Genomic DNA, 14342 nt, shown 5'->3' on the forward strand with positions numbered 1-14342 from the left:
CAGTCTTGTTTATGAATGAGATTGAGACGATTCGTTGGTTTTAAAGAACCGGTTTGATTCCTTGTAACCATGGGATGGAACCGAGAGATTGTTGGCATTGGAGGAGTGATAGAGTTTAGAGAAGGGGTTAGAGATTGTTGTTCTGTGTTGGAGGGAGGCTAAGTTGTGGTATGAATATGAGAAATAATCGGAGACGGAGTGTGACTGTGTGGTTGAGGAGGTTGAATGGCAGACGCTGTAATAAGGAGAGAAGGATTTGTGAAGGTCTGATTTGGTTAGGCTTGAAAAATCATATTTTTAAAAGGAAAAGAATGTTTAATAAAGGTAAGAATACGAGAGAGATAAATGCGGTGCGTATTGGGATCTAAGCAGCGAAAACCTTTGCAAGATTCAAGGTAACCCAAAAAAATTTAGAGGGAGACTTGGGTTGAAGTTTATGACGATGTTGTGAGGAAAGAAGGGGAAAGCATTTGCAGCCAAATATGCAGATATGAGAGTATGATGGTTTAGCATTATAAAATAGTTGAAACTGAGAGATATGATTCTTAGTGGGGGAGGGCATACGATCAATAAGATAGGTTGCTGTCAAAACAGCATCTGGCCAGTAAATATAGGGAACCAACGTCGTGTGAAGAAGAGTGCGGGTGGTTTCCATAATGTGCCTATGTTTGCGCTCGGCGAGGCCATTCTGCTCGGGTGTGTAAGGGCAAGAGATCTGGTGATGAATGCCATTGTTTCTAAGATAGGTAGTGAGATTACTATTTAAAAATTCCTTGCCTCCATCAGTCCTCAAGGTTTTAATTGTGTAGGTTGTTTGTTTTTCAATGTAGGTTTTGAAATTTATAAAAATGTCTGCGGATTCAGATTTAGCAGTCATGGGAAAAAGCCATGTAAACCTTGAAAAATCATCAACAAAGATAATATATTACTTGTAGCCTTGAGTAGACACAAATAGGGATGGTCCCCAAACATCGGAATGAATTAAAGAAAGCGGTAAAGTTTGTCTGTTTGTAGAATTTTCAAATACAAGTTTGTGCCCTTTTGAGGCATTACAAGAACTACAAGAATCATTGAATTTTGGTATACGACGATGTGGATTGTTTCTGGCAATTATATCAAAAACTCGGTGATTTGGATGTCCTAAACGGTAATGCCAGGTGATGGTGTTAGATTTGGATGATGTTAGCGCAGTTGAATTATGCTTATGAATAGGGTAGAGACCTTCAACGCATGGCCCGTGAAGAAGCGTTTGGTTGGAGGTCAAGTCCTTGAGAGTATAGCCATTGGGATAAAAAATCACAGCAATATTATTATCTTTAGTAAGTTTAGAGATTGAAAGAAGGTTATATATAATATCTGGTACGTGTAAAAGATTGGATAAGTGAAGCTTACGACTCGGAGTAGGGAGAAGACATTCGTCTCTGTTAGCTATGGGAACAGATGTACCGTCTCCTATAGTTATTTCTTTGTTTCCTTGATACGAACTGGAGATCGATAGGTTGTCGAGTGAATTAGTGATGTGGGATGAAGCACCTGAATCAAGATACCATTCATGTGCAAGTTGATCCAACGTAGTGAGGAGAGCTTTGTTTGCGGAATTAGTTGGTCTCGAAATGTAGTGAGCGTTGAGTCTGTGACAGCAATTGAAAGCCGAATGGCCCTTTTTGTTGCAGATCTGATAAACAGTGGTGGAGGTAGACTAGGACCGAGTGGTGGTGGACGACTGCAAGAATCCCCGGCCACGATTGCGTTGGCCACGTCCTCTTGAAGAGTATAGAGCAAGTGATGGATCAGGGGCATTAGTGCGAGCCAATTCCATGGCCAGATTAACTTCCTCACTTAATAGAAGGGAATATAGATTAACGAGACCGATGGGTTGAAGAGTGGTGCAGATAGAGGTTTTGAAAGCTTGGTATGTGTTAGGTAGACCGTTCAAAATATACAAGATAATATCCTCTGTATCAACTTGGGAGCTGGCAGCGGCAAATTGATCAACAAGAGATTCTATTTGAGTGAGATAGGTGGTCATATTGGAGGTTTTCATGGAAATGTTGTGTTGCTCATTTTTGAGCTGGATGTCTTTCAGCCTATTTGTAGATTGAAAACGAACTTCCAAAGCAACCCATATATTTGACGATGATTCAAGATTAAGAATATAAGGAAGAACAGACAGGGAAATCGTTGAGCATATGGCTGCCGAGAGATTTTGGTCAATACGCAGCCAGTTACGATAGAGCGGGTTAGGTTTTGTTGATCCGTCCGATTGTTGGATGCAATGGGTTGGAGGTGCGGAGGGGGCTTCAAAAAATGACATAAAGCCATTAGCTAAGAACACCTTGGAGATTTGAGATCTCCATAGAGAGTAATTATCAGATGAGAGTTGATTTGGGACAAGACTTTTAATGTTAGAGGAAGCAAATTTGAGAGAAGAAGATATACCATCGGCAGCGATCCTGAGTAGATCAGAGGATTCAGCGGCGTGCGTGGTTTCCGACGTCGCCATAAGCAGAGGAGGCTAGATCGCCTGCTCTGATACCATGAAGAATCTCACAATCTCAGGTTGAAGCAGAGTAACAGATGCAGAGAACAAAGAGCAAGAACAGGAAGAGAATGTAATGACTGTATTGCCTAAACAGAGATAATACATAGGTATTTATAGCCGCTGGGTGAATGTTTCAGAGCCAGCCGTTATCAAGAAACAAAAGATTACAATGGCTACTTAATTACATTAAATGGTTTTGCTCTAATAAGTAAGAAGATGCTTTAAGAAGGAATGAAAAGCCAATTTTTTTGCATTAAATGATAGGTCAAAGTTTTTGTACTAGAAAATATTAGATTCATTAAAATGAAACAATATACAACTAAATATATAATTTGCTTGATAAAATTTCATGTAACCTCCTAGAAGAAAAGATTTCATGATCGTTACATGTCTACGTTAAATGTAGCAATCACTCTTTTATTGACCATAAATCAAACAATCTTCTCACTGCTTTTGGCATCACAAAATATAAAATTTTGAGTGGTTTTATATGAAAAAAAAAAAAACTGTTATGATTAATTAGTTGTCTAAGATTTGTTTAATAAGAAATGGTAAAAAATATTTCATCTCTAAACTTTCTTCAATTTTTTATATACTTAGTTTTAGTGTGGTATTGATATAAAATAATGTCATAAAAATTATAAATATTTTTAAGCAAATGCATTATAAAGTTGTTAAGGCTTTTGGGATATTTTTTATCACTATTTTTTCTCATTTCAAGACATTTTTGTTATTGAAAGTTGATGTAGAAAGCAGTAAGAAAGTCTTCTCGAAAGAAGCTTTAATTGCAACTAGGGTTTAGATGAGCTAAAATGCAGGATCCGATAATTGGAGAGAGGACTCCAAACCAACCAATCACAACAATTCAACTCAAATATGATATAGTAAAAATCTAATTTTGATACATCATCGAAAATCATTTTGTTCGTACTATATGTTACATTCTTATACATTTTGGTCCTGATAAGCTTCAAAGTACTTGAAGTTATAATGAGATTAATATTATTTAAGATATCTTAGAGCTACACTAATCTCAGTACAAATTCAAAGGCATTGAAGTTAATCATAACGCAAAACATCTCATGATATGCTTATGCTAGATATTTATATATTTTTCATTTAAGAAGGAAGAAGAAGATGAAGTGGAAGCAATCGCGTTAGTGGAATCTTATTAGGATAAACTCCGCTTTGAATTCCTTCTTAGGCTTCGTTTTGAATGTCTTTCTTATTATTTCTTAAGGCTACACTAATCTCAGTGCAAATTCAAAATTTTTGAAGTCGATCATAATGCAAAACGTCTCATGATATGCTTATGCTATATAAAAAATTTTCATTTAAGAAGGAAGAAGAAGATGAAGTGGAAGCAATCGCATTAGTGGAATCTTGTTAGGAGAAACTCCACTTTGAATTCCTTCATTGGCTTCGTTTTGATCATCTTTCTTACTATTTCTTAAAGCAATTTTCTAGTATAAAATTTTTATTTTTTGTACTAAAATTTTATTTTAAGAATCAGTAAAAAAGTCATCCCAAACGAAGCCTTAATCACAAGATGTTAGAGATAGAAATGGAAGATAATTGAATTATCTCTAAACAATTTAATGATTTTGAGGCTTATTTTTAATAATTTTTATCATTGATTGACTAAAAAATATTCAATAGAAATAATGATTAAGAAGGTAAAAAATGTATATCCGCAAAAGATTATGAATTCATCTGAAATGATAAGCTCAATTTGTCCAAATTTCAAATATTCTCTTTATTATAATTCATTTGTTATCTATTTTCAAATGCTTTTGTTGTATTAAAATATTTAAATTGGCCATGAAAAATCATTAACAGTTGCTTCTACGGTACATTATAAGTTAAGACTCATTAATTACTATATTGTCTATAATTGTATTTTTTGTTAAAGTTTTTTATATAGTTGTTATCTTTATATTAAAAGCCTCTTATAATGATTTCATGAATGTGTGCATTGAAGCCCACAAAATATCATCCTATAAATAGAGATAGAACTAAGAGGTGATATCATCGTGCTTATAAAAAGTGAGAAATAATGTAAAAACTAAATTAAAATTATGAACAACTAAGGTTACGTTTGGGACGACTTTCTTACTGCTTCTTATAACAGCTTTCTAGTATAAAAATTATTTTTTTTAACTAAAAAGCTGCTTTAAGAAGCAGAAGGAAAACTGACCCAATCGAAACTCAAATCATCAAAAATAAGAAATAGCTCAGACTTAAGACAGCCAAAATATATGACACCACAAAAAGAATGTCATCATTTCAAATCCTCCCAAAAAAAATTGCTTAACATATCCAAAAATATATTAACTTTTTTTCCATCTATTTAGCATGCTTGTGAAGAATCCTTTTTTTTTTTAATAATAGAATTTTAAAAGCTAGTAATATTTGTTAAATTTAGCAATCAACTCCCCTTTATCCAAAATCAAACCAAAACAAAGGAATAAAATTATTGTTTGGATAGGGATGATTGTGCATTCTGTTTGATCGGTCTTACTTTTATGGATTACCAAAACTAATTGGCTTCATAATTTTATCATCCAAACTGTCCAAATCTATCGAATACATTCTGATCCTCCCTCTCTCTCCTCAATGGCCAAAGCCAATCCCATCCAATCTTATCCCTCTCTCTCTCAATCTCTCTGTGCCTTTAAGCCAATCCTATCCCACACAGCTCGTTAACTCTTCCCAACGACGCTCAAAATCTAAAAAAAATCTATTCCGTATATTCACGGGTGGCAAGAAAACAACTGCAATGTCGCCCACTATATAAGCGCAACAGAGCTACTAAGTAATAAGGAAAAAGGTCTGGCGAGCTCATTTAAAGCCATTCTTTCTAATGAAACAATGTTAAGATACGATCTTCGTTCCCTCTTCTTCATCTTCTGTCTTCTCTCTGTCCGCACTGTTTCGGCTCAAAACCCCATCTTTGCTTGCGACGTTGATGGGAATCCTAGCCTAGCAAATTTTGCTTTTTGCAATCGGAGTCTGGATGTTTATTCCAGAGTGAAGGATTTAGTTGGGAGGCTCACATTGCCAGAAAAGGTTGGATTTTTGGGTGATAATGCTGGTGCTGTGCCGAGGTTGGGGATCCCAATCTATAGATGGTGGGGGGAGGCGCTTCATGGTGTTTCTAGTGTTGGTCACGCCACACATTTCTCGCCCTTAGTGCCTGGCGCGACGAGTTTTCCTCAAGTGATTTTGACTGCGGCGTCCTTTAACACAACTTTGTTCAAAGCCATTGGCAAGGTGAGAGCTTGCTCTTTTGACTACAACCGTAGGGGTGTAAGTGAGCGGAGCCGGCTACTGTTCGACTTGTTAACGAGCTTGCGAGCTGAGCTTATTGAGTTTCGAGTTCGAGCAGAATTTCGAGCTCGTTGGATTATCAAGCTTGAGGATTGCAGTCTCAACCTACACATGTTGGAAGAAGGTTTTGTTTGTTCTCTCATTGTGAGATTCATGGGACTTCTTTTTCTTCTATTTTTGTGGGGTTTGCATATAAGAATTGGGAATGGATTTGGAGGTGATCTTGATTTATACACTATAATTGTTACTTTCTCCCTTCTTTCATAGATGCAGGGTTGTTTGAAACTAAACCACAAGGCCTTTTATGTTGTTTAGGATTTCTTCTTTCATAATTTATCTTATAACACATTGGTCTTGGACCTATTTATGCTTTTGTTTCTAGTCTTATTTCATTCTCACTTTGATAAAGTAGTATTATAATTTAGTTTCAAATTGATATACATGAATTTTGAGACCGCTTGTTCATAACACACACACACACACACACACACATATATATATATATATATATATATATAAGATTTTGACGGGTGTGTTTGGTGTTTGATGGGTGTGTTTGGTGTTTGATTGATTGTATCAGATCTCTCTCTCTCCTCCTCCTCCTCATTGTTTGTTTATAAGATTTTTGGATTATCCCTCTGTTTTCCTCTAAGTAATAATGATACTTTGGCGTGAGGTGTTGCCTAAGATCATCTCCAACCGAAAAACTTATTTTTCACCCCAAAATACAGTAATATTTTAACATGTTGTAATTCATCTCTAACCAAACTCTATTTCTTAACATAAAAAAGAATATTCCGTGTTGGAAGTGAGATGTAATGGGTAGACTCACCGCCTTGTTCAAGTCATTAATCCCAAACTTTTTCAGCACCTTCCAAACATAAGTTTCTTGTGAAAGACAAACCTTTTCAGCTTCCTTGCCCCTAAAAATCTTCATGCCAAGGATTTTGTGAGTTTTACCCAACTCCATCTCAAAATATTTTGATGGTTGTTTCTTCATCCTATCAATCTCAATAAGGCTGACAAAGGCAATCAAAAAAATCATCAACATGGAGAAGCAAGTACATGAACTCACCATTGACCAATTTCTTGAAATATGCACAATGATTATACTGTCTCATTGTGTACTCCTCTCTCATCATAAACTAATCAAACTTATTGTGGTAACTGCTTTAACCCATATAAAGGCTTCTCTAATATGCAAATAAAGTCTTTTGAGGTTCCATATCCAAGTGGTTGTAGCATATAGATTTTCTCTTGCATTTCTTCGTGTAAGAATGCAGTCTTCACATCAAGCTGCTTCAGAATCAGATCATAGTGAGAAATAAGTGCTAGGAGAACACAGATCAAGGGATGCTTGACCATTACGGAGAACACCTCATCATAATCAATCCCTTCTAGTTGTACAAACCCTTTTGCCACCAACCTAGCATTGTACCTCACATCAACTCCATGAGATCATTCCTTCTTTGCATATACTCATTTGCACCCAATGGCTTTTCTTCCTAATAGATTCCATTTCCTTATCCATAGACTTCTTCCAAAGATCACCTTTAGGAATGTCCAGTACTTCCTTGTAGTGATTTGGAATTTCAACCTATATTATTTAAAATGCAAATGCAATGTGATCCCTTAGCCAAGCTGGCTTTAGGACATTCTAAAACCTACTCTTGTTCCTCGTAATAGATTCCTGAACTAAAATCACATTCTCAACATCATCTTCTACCTCCTGATCTGTAGCTAAATCAGGAACCTGGGTAGAACTGATCGGCTTCTATGGAGCAAATAGAGTTGCATCAAACTATAATTTATGCAGTGCATTTGTGGGTCCTAGTGGAACTCTCAACTTTCTTAGAGTCCCGAGGCTTCAACATGGTCGTCTCATAAAAAAGTAACATCCTTACTGATGACAAACTTCTTATATATTGAATTATAAAGTTTGAAGACCTTGACTCCACGTCTGAAGCCAATTTATCATTCTAAACATGATAATAAGGTGGACACCCAATGCTCTTAAATGCTGATAATCTCTAACAGGATGTCCTGACCGTATCTCCTTTGGTGTCTTCTTCCTCATAGCTATAGAAGGCAGATGGTTCTCTAAGTGACAGACGCAACGATTTACATGATTCGTTGGAGATGCCTACGTCTACGGGGAGGGGATTATTTCACTAAATTGGAGAAACAAATGCTCTCTCTCTCTATCTTAACAGTAGCCCCTAAGACTCTCTATTTATAAATTTGAGACAAAATAAATTATGAAACAGCTTCCTAATATAACTCCTAACAAATACTAATCAAATCAGTAACATATGAAAATAAACAAATACTCAATTTAATACATTAGTTGAATCTCACAGCTTTCCAAACTAAAAAAATTGATTTGATTTGAAATTAATACTGAATCAACATCAAGACCATAGCAATCCGCTAAGTAATAGAAAGAGCTGTTTATGAATGTAAACAATATATTAAATTTGATGTTATACTAATTTCATTAAATCCTTTTTTTTTTTAAATTAATCATAGGTGGTTTCGACAGAGGCTCGAGCAATGTACAATGTGGGACATACTGGGCTAACTTTTTGGAGTCCAAATGTAAATATATTTCGAGATCCCCGGTGGGGTAGAGGGCAAGAAACCCCCGGCGAGGATCCATTGTTGACAAGCAAGTATGCTTCTTCCTATGTTAAAGGCTTGCAGGAAGCTGATGAACCTAATAAGCTCAAGGTTGGTGCCTGTTGCAAGCACTATACTGCATATGATCTTGATAATTGGAAGGGGATTAACCGCTTGACCTATAATGCAATTGTAAGTATAACAAGAAAAGAATGAGAATATGTTCATTAAACTGATATAAAGCCCTTTTTTATTTAGTTTTATGTATACTTTTGGGATTAATAAAATTAGTTGATCTTGCTAGAATAATTAAGATTTTTTTGTCCTTTTTTTTAGGTCACAAAGCAGGATCTGATTGACACCTTCAATCCACCATTCAAGAGCTGTGTGATTGATGGGAATGTGGCAAGTGTAATGTGCTCTTACAATCAGGTTAATGGAAAGCCCACTTGTGCTGATTCTGATCTTCTTGCTGGAACCATTAGAGGAGATTGGAAGCTTAATGGGTCTCTCTTTCTCCTTATTTTCTTTCTTTTCTCTCGCCTTTTGAAAACTTCAAAAGATTTGAATTCTTGAATTGAAATTCCTTGATGTATAACCTTACACTAATTCTTCGTAAACTGCTAAAAAAAATACGAAATGCTATTTTTAGAATATTTGAATTTTATATAGGATTGTTTGGTTTCTAAACCAAAAATTTCTTGTTGTAGATATATAGTTTCTGATTGTGATTCAGTTCAAGTGCTCTACAATAATCAACATTATGTTAAGACTCCTGAGGATGCTGCAGCTATTACCATCAAATCTGGTAAGTGGTAGTACTGCTTTATGTACACTGACACAGTTCGTTAATCCCACATGATTTTTAATCTCTCTAATGGTTAACTATGAAACCCCTTAAGTAAAAATAAAGCTAACTGTTAAATATCGATGCGTCTTTTGGTGTAATGGCTGAAATTTACGTAAGAAACTCTGCAGTTAATCGTGCTCTCATCCCAGAGCAATCCTGTGATGGATGACCTACTGGGAAGTTACACCAACAGGACAAACCGTAAGGCTCTTAGGCCAAAGAGGACAATATCTCGATATTTTAAGAGTTAGAGCTATTACACTAAATATGTAAGATGTATACATAATAGCAAATTGAAAGTTATCTTTCCCTATTTTCTTGAGTTAAAATTGATTGAATATGCTTAAAATAAACAAATAGTAAGTAGAATCTACTTAGACAACAGTCATCTAACAAATACATGATATGTTATTTGCTATAATGCATTTACAAGCTTAGTATGAATGATTGTAATAAATCTGGAACAGGCCTTGATTTGGACTGTGGACAATATCTGACCAAGTATAGCGAGGCTGCAATCCAAGCTGGTAAGTTAACCGAGGCTGACGTCGATCGGGCCATCACCAACAACTTTGCGACCCAGATAAGACTAGGGTTCTTCGATGGCAATCCAAGCAAACTCCCATACGGTGGTCTGGGTCCGAGCGATGTATGCACCGAAGATAACCAAGAGTTGGCCCGAGAAGCGGCTAGGCAGGGAATTGTCTTACTCAAGAACTCCAATGATGCCCTCCCTCTCAATCCCTCCACAATAGGATCTCTTGCAGTTATTGGCCCTAATATGAACGTCACAAAGACCATGATTGGTAACTATGAAGGTATTCCTTATATGGAGGAGATTGGTAATAATATGTCATTCTGAGACTTATGGTTATAACTGTGTATTAATCTAGAAATATCATATTTTTCTTTATTATAGGAATACCATGCAAGTACATAACACCACTTCAGGGTTTAATTCAAGCAGCCTCAAACTCGAAGGTATTCGCCGTGCCAGGTTGTTTGGATATCAAATGCTCAACCAATGGATTCCAGCTAAACCCAGCCAAGGAGGCGGCGGCACAGGCCGACGTCACCATCCTCGTTGTTGGTGCAGACCAATCCATTGAGCGTGAGGGCTTGGACAGAGCTGACCTCAACCTCCCAGGGAACCAGACAGTCCTGGTTCAAGAGGTCACCAAAGCTGCAAAAGGCTTGGTGATCCTTGTGATCATGTCAGGAGGCCCATTTGACATATTATTTGCAAAGAATGATGATAAAATCTCTGGCATTCTTTGGGTTGGGTATCCTGGTGAGGCTGGTGGTGGTGCAATTGCTGATGTTTTGTTTGGAAAGTTTAATCCAAGTAAGTTAACCATTATTTCTACCTTGTTAATCCAAGTGAGTTAACCATTATTGCTACCTTGTTCTTAAGTTGAACTAGTTTTGAACTCAAAGATTGATTTTGTGTTTTGCTATCAGGTGGGAGATTGCCAGTTACTTGGTATCCTCAATCTTTTTCTGATAAGATACCTATGACTGATATGCGAATGAGGCCTGATTCGTCAAGTGGCTACCCAGGTAGGACTTACCGGTTCTACTCCGGCGATGTGGTCTATTCATTTGGAGATGGCTTGAGCTACACTAACTTTGATTACAAGCTAAAAAATGCTCCCAAGCTTGTCTCTATTCCTCTTGAAGAAGGGCATGAATGCTACGAGCAAACCTGCAATTCTCTTGATGTCACAAATAGTTTGTGCCAGAATCTAGCATTTGATGTACACTTGCGAGTGAAGAATGTTGGAGCCATGGTCGGAGGCCATACAGTCTTTCTCTTCTACACGCCACCGGAGATTCATAATGCTCCAAAGAAGCATTTACTGGGGTTTGAGAAGGTGAAGCTGGAGCCAAAGGCTGCAAGGAATGTGCTGTTCAGGGTGGATTTTTGCAAGGATATGAGCTTGGTGGATGAACTGGGGAACAGGAAAGTGGCCTTGGGATCTCATGTGCTTCACGTTGGAGATTTGAAACATTTCTTGACCGTTGGAGTTTGATGGGTAGGGTGAATTGGATCTATTATGAATAAGGGGCATCTAATGGAAATCAAGAATTTATTTCCTTGGAAGCTATTTGATTGAACTATAACCTTAAAGAAGGTTTATTCCTTATTTAGCCATTTTTAATATGAATACAATTGAAGAGAAATTTGTAGATTAATTGATATTATATCGTTCTTGAACTCTATGTATGGCCTAGAGGATCATAGGGTTAGCCCGATCATAAACTAAGATTTCATTTGGGATAACTTTTGACCATTATTTTTTATTGATTTTAAGAAAATTTTTACTAGAAAACTTTTTTATAAAACAATAATAAAACTGTCATAAACAAAGCTTAAAATATAAAATTCATAACATAAAGTCAAAAATATAGGAAACTCCTATGAGTGCAAACTAGTTACAACTAATGTTGGCAAGTTTTTTATCACTATTTTTTTTTTTATGTTTTCAAGGAACTTTTGTACTAAAAAATTGTTTTAGAAAGCAATAATAAAATTGTGTCAAAAGAAACCTTAGTCATATGAGAAATATTTCAAAAATTAATAAAATTATCATAGATAAATAAAAAAGTGATAACATATATAAATTAAAATTGACAATAATAATAATAATAATAATAATTGTTGCGTCCAGGAGTATTCGCGGCGGTAGAGAAATATAAAGTTTATCGTCTTAGCATTGTACGAAAATCCGGCACACAATCAGATAAGAGAGAGCGTCTAGCATTTATGAGAAACCAAGATTTTTACGTGGAAAACCCCTGTAAAAGGGGGAAAAACCACGAGGCCTAGCCCAATTTGAACGAATCCACTAGTATTTGCAGTCGATTACAAATGAGGCCCTTCCTTGTGAGAAGGCCTTAGTTTGATGTACATCTTATGGAGTACATTACATGATGTAAATACAAAGAGTCATTGTTGACATGTTCGTTTGGTCGGAAGGACCGTAGTCGGCGGGCGACGGAGGTCGGAAAGACTGTAGTCGGCGGGCGACATAAGTCAGGAGGACCGTATTCAACGGGCAACGAAGGTCGAAAGAATTGTATTCGACGGGCAACATAAGTCAAGAGGACCGTAGTCGGCAGGCGACGGAGGTCGGAAAAACTGTAGTCTGACGAAAAGATCAGTAGACGACTTGTCAGGTAGAAGTCCCAGCAATGGAAAGAGAATGCATCTTCAAGTAGGTCCAGCGAAAGTCCGATAAACGCGGTCAGAAAGTCCGACGTGCGGTAAACTTGCGAAGATGTGAAGGTCCACGTCGGGTTAGAAGTCCGACGTCTTTGGTGGCAAAGAAGAAACTCCGGCTCACTTGGGCTGCAGTTTCGGCGTCAGGAGAACCTCTTTGTAAATTGGAAGAATTTCAGCATCCCATGGAAGTTGAGCAGAATTCTGGCGTTCTCCCGAATATCCGATAGAGTTCCGGCGTCTTCAGGCGGCAGGAAGAGCTCCGGCGGTGGTCGAGGAGGTGAGGAATCACCTTTTCCCCTTTCTCCTCTTCTTCTTCTCTCTCTTCATTTGAGTCCCCTTGGTGTAGAATGAGGGCTCTATTTATAGTTTTTCTGGAGTGGCATAGCTCGTAAATAGGCGTGAGATCAAGGGCGAATTGGGAGTGGTTTGAATGGACGGCCGATATCGAATCCTTTGATCATGTACCGTTCGTTGATCATTTGAAGGCCTTTAATGATGTGAATTCGATGATCTTGGCTCGTTGGATTTTTCTCATCGAGCCGTTCGATTCGAGTATAAGCTCGTCAAAATCGGAGACCGTTTGGTAACTCAAATTGCAGTTTGAACCTTCTAACAGCGCTTTGGACCCTTGATTCGGACTCATTTGGGCTCGGATTGGGTTGATCTTGGTGTCGTTGGGTTCGTATTTCCGAGACGCTCAGTTTGACTATAAGTTCGCTGAAATCGGAGTTCGGGTGCTCCCAAAATTACTGTTTGAAGTTTCCAACTAGCTTTTGCCTCGAGATTCGTGCCCGACCAAGCTAATTTTTGCATGACGTATCAAAAATAATGAAGCTAAAAATCTTTGACCTCTCTTACAAATTGTCAAAATTATTCTTTATCTCTTCCCTGTTAATTGAGAAGCAGCTATGACCTCCAAGCACCTATGACTTTCATTAGGGACAATAATTAGGCATAAAATGCTGTGTACAATTTTGAGACATTCTTTCTTTTAAGCTTATTTTAATTCTCATAATCTCATTAAAGCATTTCATTAATGAAAAATTTGGTTCTTTTTTAATGTTCAAATAACTTTATATCCATTAGAGTTATTGATGTTATTATATACTATCTATTTAATTAATATCTATAATTGAAATTTGTTTTATTTATTATTTTAATATATTCTTATTATTGAAGATATAATTCTTATATATTTATATGTATAATACCTAAATTTTTATATTTGCTTATATCATACCAAAATATTTAAATCATATAAACAATATGACTAATATTAATTTTTATAAAGTGCAATACACCTTTTCATGCACATACATGTTTTCATGTGAAGGAGACACTAAAGTATAATATAAATAAATATCAAAATTGAATGCTAGATATGTAATTACATAAAAATTATATGGCATGTATGTAAATTCATCTATTCTTATTTATTGATAACATATTGATATTTTCTCTCTCTCACACACACTTTGACCAATTATTTGATCTACTACTCGGCTATCTAATTATCAAGTGATAACTTCTTCAAAGCTTAGTAGAGACTTCATCAAATTGGACCTATCAATCATCCTACCTAATTATTATTACATGCAAACTACGAACATAATTTTATATGTACGTGAATATAGAAATATAGCGTTGTGTAACAAAATAGATCGAGTACACAAATAATACAACTATGCACTCGAATACTCTGCCTATTCCAAATCTCTTTAATACCATTAGAATCTCTTTAATACCATTAGAGTTTTAGGAGTCCAAGTGTCTTG

General features: G+C 36.4%; 1 protein-coding gene across 1 annotated transcript; it reads left to right on the forward strand.

The window, feature by feature from the left end:
- The first annotated feature begins 8410 nt into the window (after positions 1 to 8410).
- Positions 8411 to 11374, forward strand: LOC110096263 (beta-xylosidase/alpha-L-arabinofuranosidase 1-like). The gene is made up of 6 exons (XM_020822122.1): positions 8411 to 8683; positions 8828 to 8997; positions 9202 to 9299; positions 9809 to 10159; positions 10261 to 10686; positions 10803 to 11374. Exons 1-6 carry the CDS (start codon positions 8426 to 8428, stop codon positions 11372 to 11374), a joined length of 1875 nt encoding a protein of 624 aa, XP_020677781.1. The 5' UTR covers positions 8411 to 8425.
- The last annotated feature ends 2968 nt before the right edge of the window (positions 11375 to 14342 follow it).

This window comes from Dendrobium catenatum, unplaced genomic scaffold (genome assembly GCF_001605985.2).
Source record: "Dendrobium catenatum unplaced genomic scaffold, ASM160598v2 original_scaffold_209899, whole genome shotgun sequence".
NCBI lineage: Eukaryota > Viridiplantae > Streptophyta > Magnoliopsida > Asparagales > Orchidaceae > Dendrobium > Dendrobium catenatum.